The sequence below is a fragment of the Oncorhynchus gorbuscha genome, linkage group LG04 (assembly GCF_021184085.1).
Source record: "Oncorhynchus gorbuscha isolate QuinsamMale2020 ecotype Even-year linkage group LG04, OgorEven_v1.0, whole genome shotgun sequence".
Taxonomy (NCBI): domain Eukaryota; kingdom Metazoa; phylum Chordata; class Actinopteri; order Salmoniformes; family Salmonidae; genus Oncorhynchus; species Oncorhynchus gorbuscha.
This window is the reverse complement of record NC_060176.1, coordinates 10,460,040-10,476,130: the sequence shown is the minus strand read 5'-3', so window position 1 is coordinate 10,476,130 and position 16,091 is coordinate 10,460,040. Positions and strand designations below refer to the sequence as shown.

The window sequence follows — 16,091 nt, the reverse complement described above, 5'->3', positions numbered from 1 at the left end:
TGTGAACTGCAACAATGTCTGCTTTTTCTGTTTGCCCTTTACTCCCTTTCAGAGTGAACAAACCCTGTCTTACACTCCATGATGTCATCTTCAGGCAACATGACTTGATCTGTTTAGGGCTCCTGTTTTCAGGAACAGTCATGTCAGTTAACACGGAGCCCGACTTAGAAACAACAGCAGCATGGTTCTATATTTACTAGAGAGTAGACATCATTCCGGAACAGTTGACATGCAGTCTTAACTATATATCAAGACTTAACCAGCAGTATGAAGGTGTGAGAGGAGATCTAGGACTGCTCTGATGGGTAAGTCAGGCATCAGCTGGTGCGTAAGTCCACAGTGACAGCCCCACTGTGAGTAGGAGAGAGACAGATAGATAGACAGACAGACAGACAGCAGGGCCCTGCTTAGTGCTCATCCTGGATCTTGGTATAGTGGCCTGGCTGTCTTTGTGCAGTTCAGACGGCGGGCAGCGTGCCTGGGAGCCTACAGTTTGGCTTGGGGAGGGAGGTGGAGGGGATGGGAGGAGAGGGGGGATGGGTGGTGTTTGATGGGAACAGGCTGACCTCTGCGCAGTGCGGGGACCGGCGAGGCCCGGGTCGGCTGGGCCAGCAGTGTGTTCTTTATCAGCTACCCCAACGACAGCATGGCAGATTCCAGCCATTCCTCCACTGATTCATTGTCAGCCGGACAAATGTTAATTGTTTTCATCACTGGTGGCTGTGAGAACGCTTGGACACACCCTGTCTCACCCCTTACCTCCTTCTTAATGTCTCTGCACTGTCTCTGCCCTTACCATGGCTATACTGTCTGTCTCCCCCCTCTCTCACCCCATCTATCTGTCTAACCTTTTACCGTCCTCAATGGGTGCTCAAGAGTGAATGTGTTTTAATCTACCATCAGTAATTAGAGCTATTCAGTTGGGAAAGAAGTGAATGGTTTTTAGTTGTAATTAATAATATTCACTCTGAATGACAAGTGACATTGTCTTCTTTTCACCAAGAAGCTGTCAATGTTTTATTTTGACCGTTGGGGACAGGACACCTTTAGTGTGTATGTGTGCATTAACATACACAGCTAGTTTTGACAAGGAGTGTTGATGTGTGTGTTAGTTGTGTTAGTATTACTGGAGTGCTGAGGCATGCGTGAGAAACGGACACTTTTGGCATGTGAATGACAACAGAGAAAGCACCTCTCATTAGAAACATATTTCCTCTACCTCCATTTTGTTATGAGAAGAATATGTTCAGGCTCCTTCTCATTGTTATACAAATACCAGTAATTCAATTCAAACTGAAATTACATGAATGAAATTGGAACCTTCAAAATATTATCGTAAAAATCAAAATACCTAAAAATGTAATTTGGATTTGACGTACCCGTTCCTGAAAGAAATCGGTTGGAGAGGTGAAGTTTAAAATGAAAGCATTTTAAAAGGTCTCTTTTCTTTCCCATGTCTTTCAGAATCCAGTTGCATGGAAACACTTCTGTCAAAAGACTGGAAAGAGAAGATGGAAAGGCTCGACACCGGTGATCTTCTGGGAGAAGTTAAAGGTAAGCTTGATGCTGAGGTCACTCACAACCGCAGCGCTCTCTTGTAAAGAGTGTCTTAAAAGTGAGATTAGCAAATCCTTCTATTCCTATCAGACATACATCATCTATACATAATCTAAGAAACAGGCTTGCACTCTGAAATTAGACAAAAGCTCTTGGCTGCCTTCCCTAGTTCTTTTCTGCACTTTCCTTATCTGTTATGTCAAAATGCCTCTGTCCAGAGCCCTCTCTTTAAATTCCAACCCCATTTCCCAGTCTGTCATTTTGTTTGTGTCTGTGGTTTACTGTTAGAGACTAGGCAGTGGTCCGTGTGTCTGCTATATAAAACTATAAGACTGGAGACACTGCTTCCTACTCATGCAGTGTGTTCATGCCGAGAGAGAAGAGAGGGGAAAGGAGAGAGGAAGGAAAGTGCAGAGACGAGGAGAGCCCTCTCTCTTCTAGGTCTCTCACATCTGAAAGGAATTCTGCCTTGTGTATTTATGCGCAGGGAAGGTGGGCCTGAGCTGGGCAGGTGGCAGGTCCAGTTCCTAGCACTGACTGTTACTAAAAAGGTGTTTATGTAGCTAGCGGAGAGGAAGGCACACTACCAGATAACACCAGTCTCCAGCTCTCTACCTCTCTCTCTCTCTCTCTACCTCTCTCTCTCTCTCTCTCTCTCTCTCTCTCTCTCTCTCTCTCTCTCTCTCTCTCTCTCTCTCTCTCTCTCTCTCTCTCTCTCTCTCTCTCTCTCTCTCTCTCTCTACCTTTCCTTCTTTTCTCTATCATTCACTTCCCTGCCAACACCCATACTCTCAAGCCTGTATCTCACAACACAAAATGGTGTATATTAATGATTGTATTATTAATATTTACATGAATATACTCATATCTATATATCCACGTCATTTAAGCTGAACAAAGACGATGCTGCTCTGCTCATCATGCACAATTGTAGTCATCAGAAGTACTGAAAGACATCTGAAAGTAGCATTCTGCTAGCGCGTGCACTGGAAATGCTTTGCATTTTTTTATGATGTACTCCCACTTTAATAGCTCTTTTAATCATATGGTTGGCAATCATAAATAATATTTGTCCTTGGTTTTAATTATGGGATGACATTTTCTCTGTGTGCCGGGGAAGACAATAACTAATGCATGTTGTAATAAGTATATCCATGGTCAATAACCTTAATGAGCTGAAATATGAATCATGTCTTGGTAAAGCAGGTTCATTGTAGGTGTGACCCTGTAGATCAAAGTGCAGTGGAACAAATGTTTCAAATGATTTAGCCTTTTGAAAGCAGATCTATTTAAATGACAGGGCATTTTTCTGTTTGATAAATGGTAAGGGTGAGGTTATTCCACAGCGGTGTAAACAGGTGGGGAGGGAGCCTGATAATGCCCACTGTGGCCTTTGTTGACTCACATGCAAGGAGACACAGTGAACACTAAACTTAAAAATATACTTGGAAATATAACTACTTTTCATATCACACCGGTAGGCAGTCTAAGGTTTTTAATTAGCCTGCCATTTCATATGACTGTAGACATTTCAAAGGACTGCTTTGTGCTCCCCCTTACAAATGTCTCTTTCTGCGTTTGAAGTCTGGCGGATGTAAATACTGCCAATTAAAAAGAAGCCCAGGGTTGGAGACACACAAGGTCCTCCTAATTAAACCACAAACAAAGGCACCAAGCAGAAAACACCTTCTGATTACGATCTAAAGTGTTATGATGAATTAGAGTATTAATTGTTAGGTTAAAATCCATACAAAGGGTAAGCATGCCGGTAGGTTTAAGTTAACGGAGGACAGCGCTGGATAAAGGCTAACATCCGTAAAAGCTACCTACTACCTCAGTGGCCTTGATACTGGTTCTCTACTCAGCGGACATTAAATCTGGAACCAATGGCATTGTACATTCTACCTAGACTACATCCTTTGTGGCATTGTACATTCTACCTAGACTACATCCTTTGTGGCATTGTACATTCTACCTAGACTACATCCTTTGTGGCATTGTACATTCTACCTAGACTACATCCTTTGTGGCATTGTACATTCTACCTAGACTACATCCTTTGACTACATCCTTTGTGGCATTGTACATTCTACCTAGACTACATCCTTTGTGGCATTGTACATTCTACCTAGACTACATCCTTTGTGGCATTGTACATTCTACCTAGACTACATCCTTTGTGGCATTGTACATTCTACCTAGACTACATCCTTTGTGGCATTGTACATTCTACCTAGACTACATCCTTTGTGGCATTGTACATTCTACCTAGACTACATCCTTTGTGGCATTGTACATTCTACCTAGACTACATCCTTTGACTACATCCTTTGTGGCATTGTACATTCTACCTAGACTACATCCTTTGACTACATCCTTTGTGGCATTGTACATTCTACCTAGACTACATCCTTTGTGGCATTGTACATTCTACCTAGACTACATCCTTTGTGGCATTGTACATTCTACCTAGACTACATCCTTTGACTACATCCTTTGTGGCATTGTACATTCTACCTAGACTACATCCTTTGACTACATCCTTTGTGGCATTGTACATTCTACATCCTTTGACTACATCCTTTGACTACATCCTTTGACTACATCCTTTGACTACATCCTTTGTGGCATTGTTCCGTTGTTACAAAAGATTGCTTTTGATGTTCAAAGATAAATGAATGAAATATAAAATTCTGTCCCTTTTGAACCGAAAGACTGGTAATTTGTATGTTTCTTTCCTCACAAGGCTGCCTTCCTTTCAATCAGCGGTAGAGAATCTAAAAGTCTCTGTAGTTTTTGCTCAACTGCTTTCCATATTTTCCACCTTATGAACCTGTCATGGATGGCACCTTGTCGTACTGTTGTAGTTGCAAGAGGAGGAATCTGCTGGGTTAAGACTCGCAGTGGAATTATCACACAGGAGAAGACAATAGGTGGAACAGAATTTTGACCAAAGGCTTCACTTCACCAATGAAAAGAAGTGCATTCTTTTACACTATGCATTTGTGTTCAGACATGCCCAGACTACATTATGCTCTTGGGGTAAAACACAAAGTACAGTAAACAAAACATGGTATCAAAACATCTGGCTTTCCTTTATCTTACACCCAGTTCTACGCAACCAAGCATTTAGTGCCTCACGTACATAGTTATAGTGTATTGTCATGTGCTTTCCTGCACTAGAATGGGTCTGTGGTTAAACTGATACTGGTACTTCCAGTAAAATGGAGACAGTTTGAACTATTTCCATCAATACAGGTTAGGAAGTATGCTTAACAGAGACATAGAGAATACAATGATTTGGGTATAATGATGTCAGATGTTTATCAGCCTTGTCCTTTAAGCTGTGAGAGATGAACAGCTGCAGGAAGAGAGAGGGAGGGAACGGTTTGTGAAGGAGTATTAGTGGTGGATTACTTTTCACCAGCCGATTCCAGGGGTAACTGTTTGTTTTCATACCTGAGCTTAGCTGTCAATCATGAGGAACGGTGAGAAGGGATATGAGATCTCCTGAACAAAACCACAGAGCAAGAGAGGGAGGTGTGGGGGGAAAGAGTGAGAGGGAGGGAGAGAGAGAGGAAGAAAGCAAGATAGAGGGAGAGGAGAGAGAGAGCACAGAGAAAGATAGAGAGACCTGGGACATGGTTGCTCAGACATGAGGCTGTTTTAATTATGGTCCTTCAAAGAGAATCTCTTTCTGTGAAAGCTGTGCCACAACGGCAGAGAGATCTCATACACTATAGTATGTTTCCAGTACTACTGTCCTTTATTCTGGCTATACTGTTTATGTTTGTAAATTGTTTTTTAAATTGTCAATGATGGGGAGGTGCCTATTGTGGTTGTTTGATTTAATTGAATCATTACAAGCCCTACCCTCCTTTATACAATAAAACATTGACTTTTTTGTGTTTTAGGGTGATATTTTGGAGGAAAACCGGAGTGATTTTAGCTAGCCTCTCTCCGTGCCTCACATATGTCAGTTGAAGAATTCAGGTGATGTGAATGTATTTAATGTAAATCCATTGGAATGTGAATGCAGGTTTATGGGGGAAAGGCTTGGTCAAATAAGCTCTGCCTGTGCAGTGTGGCTTTCATTTAGACTCAATCAGGGCCTTTGAGATCCACACACTGCAGGACTGTTTAACTGTTTAACTTTCCCTGTAGCCATCCAGTGTCCGACAGCCCCCGGAAAAACGGCAAAGCATTTATTCAACTGAAGAAAAAATGTGGTAGTTAAATTGGAACACAAACTGCATTCATTTTCTCGGAAGGTTTGATAAAAAAGGAAGCTAAGCATTGTACATTTGCGTTAAAATGGCAGCTTCAATTCTATATAAACTAAAATCAAGCCTCTTGCACTTTCATAATCAATTTGTGAATGCTGTCTACGTGACAGAGGCGGGGTGCACAGTGACAGTCCTGTGGCAGACAGATAAGTAGAAGCTCTTTAAGGGGAGAGCGAGGAGCGGGGCCGGGCAGGGCCGCAGCTGAGACTGATTTGATGCTGCTCCTACCTGGCCTTGCTTCTCCCATAGTAGTCCTCTCTCCCAGAGAGCTGGGGTTGTTCAGCCAGCTGGGTTTACTTCAAAACATGATTATTATATTTAACATTCAGCTTCATTCTTAATGGCTCTAATAAAGTCTAGAGCGAATGCCAATGGAGATTCCACACTATATCTGCAAATACACGCGGAATCACAAGTGGGAGCACATTTTTATCGGCTCAGGAAAACATTGTCATTTCATGTTTCTTTCTTTGTGAAATCCTTTACCTCTAGTTTCCAGCTCTAAAATACTACCCTGTTTCAAAATACTCACACAAAATACTCACACCATGTCCAGTAAAAACTAAAAATGTCACTGATAAACGGTGCATAAACATTCAAAAATCTATCTCAAAATATTATACATTGCTTCTTAGTGGAATTGAATGTAAGGTGGTAAATGTGACGAAGTCACGAAGACTAAATGACCTAGTGAATCTGTGTTATACAGCTATGTGTATTTTGAGGAGAGAGCTGTGTATGTTTGATAGTGAAACCTCTATTTAGAGCAGAGGGAGGGACCACCTCAACCCATCACACACTGAAATATCCTTCCAATTCCCCCAATTCAAAAGTGCCACAGTTTGCATTTTTCTCCCAACACTTCAATAGTCTTCTGTTGGCCCTGTGTACCCAGGTGAAATATGAGACACCGTAAATCATTATTCTTCAGACTGCATTTGCGAAATGAATGTATGGGCCTAATGCCCTCTGTTTTTCTCCCTTAATGAATTGAGGAATTTAGCTTGTGGCGTCGGCTGCAGAAAGGAACACCTTGTCTGTGTGTGTGTCTGTGTGTGTGTCTGTGTGTGTGTGTGTGTGTGTGTGTGTGTGTGTGTGTGTGTGTGTCTGTGTCTGTCTGTGTGTGTGTCTGTCTGTCTGTCTGTCTGTCTGTCTGTCTGTCTGTCTGTCTGTCTGTCTGTCTGTCTGTCCGTCCGCTCTTTCTTTCTCCCTCCTGGCTCTGTGTTTTGAGAGGAGACAGGCAGACAGGAGTGGGTTTGGTGGTGTCTGGGTCAGCCACTGCTGGTGTCGGTGTGGGCAGAAGCCCTGTGCCATGGAACCAGGCATGGGGATGGTTCTCTGACCAGACAGGGCCTCTGGATGACTGGCTGCACATTTAATACTTTAATACATTTCACACTTAAAATCATGTTTACATTTTACTTCCAAATTTCAGTGTGTTTACATTTAATTTACCAAATTAGATTTACTATTACTACAAATAATTAGCTTCTTTCTTGGTTGACAGACACACAGGTAACCCGTTTATTAAGAATGCAATAATCAATTTATATCTTAAGTTACTACCAGGAATCACTAGCAATCCTTATTTTAACGATTGACAAATATACACCTCTCTCACTTATAGAAGTGTAGTAAATGGAATATGTATCAGTCTCCCAGCCGCAAAGTAAATTGCATCCTCACAGCCGTGTAATGCTGCTTAAGCACTGGCTGCTATGTCTGGGCTGGGTTAGTACATGTCACGCTGGATTTCCCCCTACAGCTGCTCTAGTGCTACGGCTCCGGAGCCAGAACCTCTGCTGATCTACCACCAGCCACGGAGACACACGCACATACGCTCACACACACACACGTACATACACACACACGTACATACGCTCACACACACACACGTACACACACACACGCACATACACGCACACACGCACGCACGCACATACACACACACGCACATACGCTCACACACACACACGTACACACACACACACGTACACACACACACGCACATACACACACACACGCACGCACATACACACACACGCACGCACGCACATACGCTCACACACACACGCACGCACACACGCACAAACACACACACGCGTGCACGCACATACACACACACACGCGTGCACATACACACTAGAGTTTGGCCGATTATGATTTTCCAACGCCGATACCGATTATTGGAGGACCACAACACGCCGATACCGATTACTCTGCCGATGTTTATTTATTTATATATATATATATATTTGTAATAAATGACAATTACAACAATACTGAATGAACAATGAACACTTTTATTTTAACTTAATATAATACATAAATAAAATCAATTTAGTCTCAAATAAATAATGAAACATGTTCCATTTGGTTTAAATAATGCAAAAGTTCCTAGATCAGAACATGAGAACATATGAAAGCTGGTGGTTCCTTTTAACATGAGTCTTCAATATTCCCAGTAAGAAGTTTTAGGTTGTAGTTATTATAGGAATTATAGGACTATTTCTCTCTACACCATTTGTATTTCATATACCTTTGACTATTGGATGTTCTCATAAGTACTTTAGTATTGCCAGCCTAATCTCAGGAGTTGATAGGTTTGAAGTCATTAACAGTGCAGTGCTTCAAGCATTGCTAAGAGCTGCTGGCAAACGCATTAAAATGCTGTTTGAATGAATGCTTATGAGCCTGCAGCTGCCTACCACCACTCAGACTGCTCTGTCAAATACCAAATCATATACTTAATCATAATATAATAAACACACAGAAATATGAGCCTTTGGTCAATAATATGGTCAAATCCTTAAACACTCATTTCGAAAACAAAACATTTATTCTTTCAGTGAAATATGGGACCGTTCCGTATTTTATCAAACAGGTGGCATCCCTAAATCTAAATATTGTTGTTATATTGCACAACCTTCAATGTTATGTCATATTTATGTAAGTTAATATTGCCTGCTAGTTAATATTGCCTGCTAGTTAATATTGCCTGCTAGTTAATATTGCCTGCTAGTTAATATTGCCTGCTAGTTAATATTGCCTGCTAACATTAATTTATTTGAATTTTTAACTACATATGCAGGTTTATAAAAATATACTTGTGTATTGATTTTAAGAAAGGCAAGGATGTTTATGGTTAGCTACATTTGTGCAACGATTGTGCTTTTTTGGCGAAGTTGAAGTAGGCTGTGAGTCGATGATAAATTAACAGGCACCACACTGATTATATGCAACGCAGATCAAGCTAGTTAGCCTAGTAATATCATCAACCATGTGTAGTTAACTAGTGATTATGTGAAGATTGATTGTATTTTACAAGATAAGTTTAATGCTAGCTAGCAACTTACCTTGGCTCCTTGCAGCCACAAGGTCTTTTTGATGCTGCACTCCCGTAACAGGTGGTCAGCCTGCCACCCAGCCTCCTAGTGGATTGCAATGTGATCGGCCATAATCGGCATCGAAAAAAGGCTGGTTACCGATTGTACTGAAAACCATGCCGATTAATCGGTCGACCTCTAATACACACACACACATGCACACATGTATGTACACACACAAGTTGGTGCCTCTCCTTGTTCGGGCGTCACCGGCTTTCTAGCTGCCACCAATCTACGTTTCTTTTCCTATTTGTTTTGTTTTGATTGTACACAGCTGGTTCCCATTACCTTACCACAGCTGGTTCCCATTACTTATTTTCCCTATTTAACCCCCTGGTTCCCAATATGTTTTGTGCATGTTTGTTCCTTGTTGAGTGTTATTGGACTGCTGTGTCATGGTGTGTTTTCCCTGCGTGGAATTTTATGGTTGTTTCTTTTCGAGTGAAGTACGTTATTTTACTCAGTTCTGTGTCCTGCGCCTGACTCCGTCCTCACCGCTGCACAATGACACTTGACAGAAAGAAAAAAACATGAGATGCAATCCCTCATATTATGGTTCTAAATAAACGAGTGTAGATGCATGAAGTTATAGCCAAGACCAGTGAATTGGTTCAATGCAAGAAAACACACATTCCCTTCCGTTCCAAGGTTTTCCTGACCATTGTTCAGACCGAGAGCTCCTTTTGTTGTTCTCTAGACAACTCTGATGTGAGGGAGGGAGGCCCTGAAAGCTGATCAGTGTTTTGTAGCATTTTATAATAAACCTGGACTAGAAGTGCTTCTCCTAACATGAAAGCAGGAGAGGTCATTACCACACACGTCATGAGGGATGACTGGATAATGGAGAAAATCTAGTGTACCTCGTTGTGTGCTTCAAGCTTTGTCACATGACTTGCCAGTGTGGTCAGCGCTCTACAGATCCCTTTAATTACAGTTCGTCCTCTGCTTCGATAATGGTTCCTGTTGAAAACACTGAACTGTTTCGTCTCTGGTTTGGGATAATGGTTCCCTCTGTGAAGATAGCAGTCTGTTATCAGTGTTCAGTCGTATCTGTTCAGGTCTGTAAAGGCTGCTATCGTCGAGCTCTGATGAAGTACCTCGTCCGATGCCACTGATACACAGTGGAGTGCTGAGACTTTCACATGAGCATAATTACACTGAAGAGGCAGGCCTCTTCCGTCGTTGTATTATTAGCCTGCATTAGTGTTCAGTGTGAATGTCAGGCCGATGAAGTGCGCTTTTAATATTAACCACTTGGCGCGTCAATCAAAACACTTTTTGAGAAATATTTAGAAAATATATGTTAAACACTTGGGGAGACGTTGATATAGATGCAGAAATTATGTCTATATAGGGATATAGAATTAACACACACACAGCAACCAAATGAGTTTAGTACAGTATACTCAAATCAGCATAAGCAAACACTTCCCAGTGGTTTTTGATGGTGTCTGCTTCTAGCAGTTCCCTGCTGATGGATAACCACTCCATGGGGAATTCATGGCCATGTAGTCCAGTATCTAAGGCTGTGAGGATTGATGGTCTGGGCTGCCATAGCCTGACATGTTGGTGTGTCCTTACTCATGCTTGTTAATGATGGTTTATTGGCAGGATGAACAGTTTTATATCATCACAGAGGCAGCAGGCCAGGTAAAACAGCTGCTACTCATATTGTCTCTGTTCGCTCTGACTCGGGCACCCAGGTACTTTAATACCGTTTTTACTTGAAACACATATGGCCTTAGAGCATTTCTGAACAAGCATATATACAAGTCTAAAACATAGTTAAGGTTAAGTCAAATCTCTGTAGCTCGTCAAATACCCTTTTGTTGTCTTGGGTTGTGCTTGCTTTGCAGGCTCATAGCCAGTTGTTTAATCCTATGGATTATTTAGGCTACACATGACAAAGATTTTGTTTTAGCAATGTATAATATTAATGTAGATTTACTGACAACATTAATATATGAATGGTATTTGAAAGGCATAGTCATCCTCACCATGATTTTTACTGGTAAACATTCTGTTGTGTGTGTGTGTATTTGTTTGTATGTGCAAACGTGTATTTGTGTTGATTCAAAATTAGGATTTAATTGCTTTTGGAGCAAGGTCTCTGCCCCGAAAAATTCTTTCATTGCAAGGCTACAGGAAGCAGTACTAGATTCCATTTGCAGTAATTCAATTGTATCTTTGTATTTTTTTCTTCTTTAGAAGACATGAACATGGGGTTAGAGGACTACTGAGTTCATATTAGTGTTACAAATTGTATTGCATTGAACACACCAGCGCTACAGAATCATCACCCTGTGTGTACTGTGTATACTGTGTGCGTGCGTGTGTGTGTGCGTGCGTGTGTGTGTGTACTGTGTATACTGTGTACGTGCGTGCGTGTGCGTGCGTGTGTGTACTGTGTATACTGTGTGTGTGTGCGTGTGCGTGTGCGTGTGTGTGTGCGTGTGCGTGCGTGCGTGCCTGTGTCTGTGCAGTACATACATTCAGCCAGAGGTGTTAACTTTTCTCATGTGGATGAGCATCCCAGTCAGCTCCTGCCTTCAGCACGCCAGGCATGCTAGCTATGTGCAGTGTGTGTCCGGACACAGCCCCGAACAATTGCAGCATTTAGACAAGTCTTAATTTACTTAGGATGGGCTGGCAGCATATGGGAGGATCCACAATAGCTGACTGATGGAGGGACAAAGAAATTGCAGTGTTCTGGTGTAAAAAAAAGTCATTCAGATTGGGTCATAATGGCTCAGCTGTCCTAACCAAAGGAAGGGACAGAATAGGGTGCCTTGTGATTTTTCTCTCTTCACCCCCGTTTCTTTTCTCCTTTTTTGTGCCTGAATCTTTTATCTGCGTTACTCACCAGGGACTCTTCAAAGTAACAAGCCTCCTTCTTTTCCCTGGTGCTGGACTTGGAACCCAAATTAGAGACTGCTTGATTAGAAGAAAGCGAAGGGGGCCAAGAGAGGGAGATGTGGGTATTGGACAGAACAAATCACACCCCTACAAAGTGCCTTTTATCCACAGACTCCAAGGCCCGACTCCCCTCCCAGCAACCAAGGCCCGACTCCCCTCCCAGCAACCAAGGCCCGCTTGTTTTTCTCTTATCATTTATTTAGTTGCTCGTTTGGTTGATGTTTTCTGCCCTACTTTGTGACGTTTAAAAGAGGCAGGCGTCTGAAAAGGTGAATGCTGAATGAGGTGGTGAACTTTGCTGTCTGTCTCTTCCAGAGTGTCAGTCTGGCATGTTCTCCATGAGCATGAGGGGAGAGCACAGGATCACCTGCCCACCCTCCAACCTGCCCGCTCAAGGGACATCCTGGGCCAGACTGGCTCCTGTTGCAGGCTGCTATTGTCCTTCTGACCCACTCCCATCCAGGGGAAGCAGCCTGATCCAGCCCCAGCAGCCTGAGGCAGGGTGGGAGAAAGAGGAAGCGCTCCCAGATTGTCACAACACATTAGAAGTGAGGAACCAGGCTGCTTTATGTAGTGAGTAGGCATCCCTCGGCTGTCCATCTCCCGCTGCAAACGGGATGTGAGGAGACACGTTAACGGGCTGGCTTGGCCCCACCGCTGTTAAGAGCCATGCAATATGCAGGAAACTGCCTCTTTGTCAGCAGGCCGGTCAGACAAACACCGCCGCTGTCCTATGCTGCACCTCCCAATAAAAGTTTTATCTGCATTTTAAAGCTGATCCATAATTTAGAGCAGGAGGAAAAGGATTTTTACACCAAACCAGGGCAACAAAAAACATATGTAGTATGACGTGGTGATGCTGATGTACAGGGAAGACATTGCTCAGGTCAAGTCAAACATAGATAATCTGATGTCAAATCAATTTTAGGCATTCAATGTTATGTTTTACAATCTTGTCTTATAAAAACATATTTTGGCTGATTGTAATTGTTTTAACAAGATTCACTGTCCAAATCAGCTTACTGAAAATATTTTTACGTAAGAAACATTAAGTTTAAGCATTTAGATTAGAACCTGTCCCAGAGAGACAAGACAATACAGTAGAGACAAGACAATACAGTAGAGACAAGACAATACAGTAGAGACAAGACAATGCACTAGAGACAAGACAATGCACTAGAGACAAGACAATACAGTAAAGACAAGACAATGCACTAGAGACAAGACAATACAGTAGTGACAAGACAATACAGTAGAGACAAGACAATACAGTAGAGACAAGACAATGCACTAGAGACAAGACAATACAGTAGAGACAAGACAATACAGTAGAGACAAGACAATACAGTAAACACAATACAGTAGAGACAAGACAATACAGTAAAGACAATACAGTAGAGACAAGACAATGCACTAGAGACAAGACAATACAGTAGAGACAAGACAATGCACTAGAGACAAGACAATACAGTAGAGACAAGACAATACAGTAGAGACAAGACAATGCACTAGAGACAAGACAATACAGTAGAGACAAGACAATACAGTAAAGACAATACAGTAAAGACAATACAGTAGAGACAAGACAATACAGTAAAGACAATACAGTAAAGACAATACAGTAAAGACAATACAGTAGAGACAAGACAATGCACTAGAGACAAGACAATACAGTAAAGACAATACAGTAAAGACAAGACAATACAGTAAAGACAATACAGTAAAGACAATACAGTAGAGACAAGACAATACAGTAAAGACAATACAGTAGAGACAAGACAATGCACTAGAGACAAGACAATACAGTAAAGACAAGACAATGCACTAGAGACAAGACAATACAGTAAAGACAAGACAATGCACTAGAGACAAGACAATACAGTAGAGACAAGACAATGCACTAGAGACAAGAAAATGTACTAGAGACAAGACAATGCAGTAGAGACAAGACAATGCACTAGAGACAAGACAATACAGTAAAGACAATACAGTAGAGACAAGACAATACCGTAAAGACAATACAGTAATGACAAGACAATACCGTAAAGACAATACAGTAAAGACAATACAGTAAAGACAAGATTCCTGGGACCACCCATACGTAGAATGTATGCACACATGACTGTAAGTCGCTTTGGATAAAAGCGTCTGCTAAATGGCATATATTATTATTATTATATTACAATACAGTAGAGACAAGACAATACAGTAGAGACAAGAAAATACAGTAGAGACAAGACAATGCACTAGAGACAGGACAACACAGTAGAGACAAGACAATGCACTAGAGACAAGACAATACAGTAGAGACAAGACAATGCACTAGAGACAAGACAATACAGTAAAGACAATACAGTAGAGACAAGACAATGCACTAGAGACAAGACAATACAGTAGAGACAAGACAATGCAGAAGAGACAAGACAATACAGTAAAGACAATACAGTAGAGACAAGACAATACAGTAAAGACAATACAGTAGAGACAAGACAATGCACTAGAGACAAGACAATACAGTAGAGACAAGACAATGCACTAGAGACAAGACAATACAGTAGAGACAAGACAATACAGTAGAGACAAGACAATGCACTAGAGACAAGACAATACAGTAAAGACAATACAGTAGAGACAAGACAATGCACTAGAGACAAGACAATACAGTAGAGACAAGGCAATGCACTAGAGACAAGACAATACAGTAGAGACAAGACAATGCACTAGAGACAAGACAATACAGTAGAGACAAGACAATGCACTAGAGACAAGACAATACAGTAGAGACACGACAATACAGTAAAGACAATACAGTAAAGACAAGACAATACAGTAGAGACAAGACAATACAGTAGAGACAAGACAGTAGAGACAATGCACTAGAGACAAGACAATACAGTAGAGACAAGACAATACAGTAAAGACAATACAGTAAAGACAATACAGTAGAGACAAGACAATACATTTACATTTAAGTCATTTAGCAGACGCTCTTATCCAGAGCGACTTACAATACAGTAGAGACAAGACAATACAGTAAAGACAATACAGTAGAGATAAGACAATGCACTAGAGACAAGACAATACAGTAGAGACAAGACAATACAGTAAAGACAATACAGTAAAGACAAGACAATACAGTAAAGACAATACAGTAAAGACAATACAGTAGAGACAAGACAATACAGTAAAGACAAGACAATACAGTAGAGACAAGACAATACAGTAAAGACAATACAGTAAAGACAAGACAATACAGTAAAGACGATACAGTAGAGACAAGACAATGCACTAGAGACAAAACAATACAGTAGAGACAAGACAATACAGTAAAGACAATACAGTAAAGACAAGACAATACAGTAAAGACAATACAGTAAAGACAATACAGTAGAGACAAGACAATGCACTAGAGACAAAACAATACAGTAGAGACAAGACAATACAGTAAAGACAATACAGTAAAGACAAGACAATACAGTAAAGACAATACAGTAAAGACAATACAGTAGAGACAAGACAATACAGTATAGACAATACAGTAGAGACAAGACAATACAGTAGAGACAAGACAATACAGTAAAGACAATACAGTAGAGACAAGACAATACAGTAAAGGCAATACAGTAGAGACAAGACAATACAGTAAAGACAATACAGTAGAGACAAGACAATACAGTAGAGACAATACAATACAGTAGAGACAAGACAATACAGTAGAGAGAAGACCATACAGTAAAGACAAGACAATACAGGAGAGACAAGACAATACAGTAGAGACAAGACAATACAGTAGAGACAAGACAATACCGGACCAACTTGTCTTGGTACAGAGGGCAGCCTGTTGTCTTGGTACAGAAGACAGCCTGTTGTCTTGGTACAGAGGGCAGCCTGTTGTCTTGATACAGAAGACAGCCTGTTGTCTTGGTACAGAGGGCAGCCTGTTGTC

At 41.3% G+C, this 16,091-nt stretch overlaps 1 protein-coding gene across 4 annotated transcripts in view; it reads left to right on the top strand.

Moving 5' to 3' along the window:
* The window catches only part of sox6 (SRY-box transcription factor 6), a 144,478-nt gene that overhangs the window by 41,408 nt on the left and 86,979 nt on the right, over nucleotides 1-16,091 (top strand). For all 4 annotated transcript variants that reach the window (XM_046345734.1, XM_046345737.1, XM_046345736.1 and 1 more), the window contains exon 4: nucleotides 1,465-1,554. In XM_046345734.1, the coding sequence (XP_046201690.1) occupies nucleotides 1,465-1,554 (90 nt within the window). The remainder of the gene's footprint in view (nucleotides 1-1,464; nucleotides 1,555-16,091) is intronic.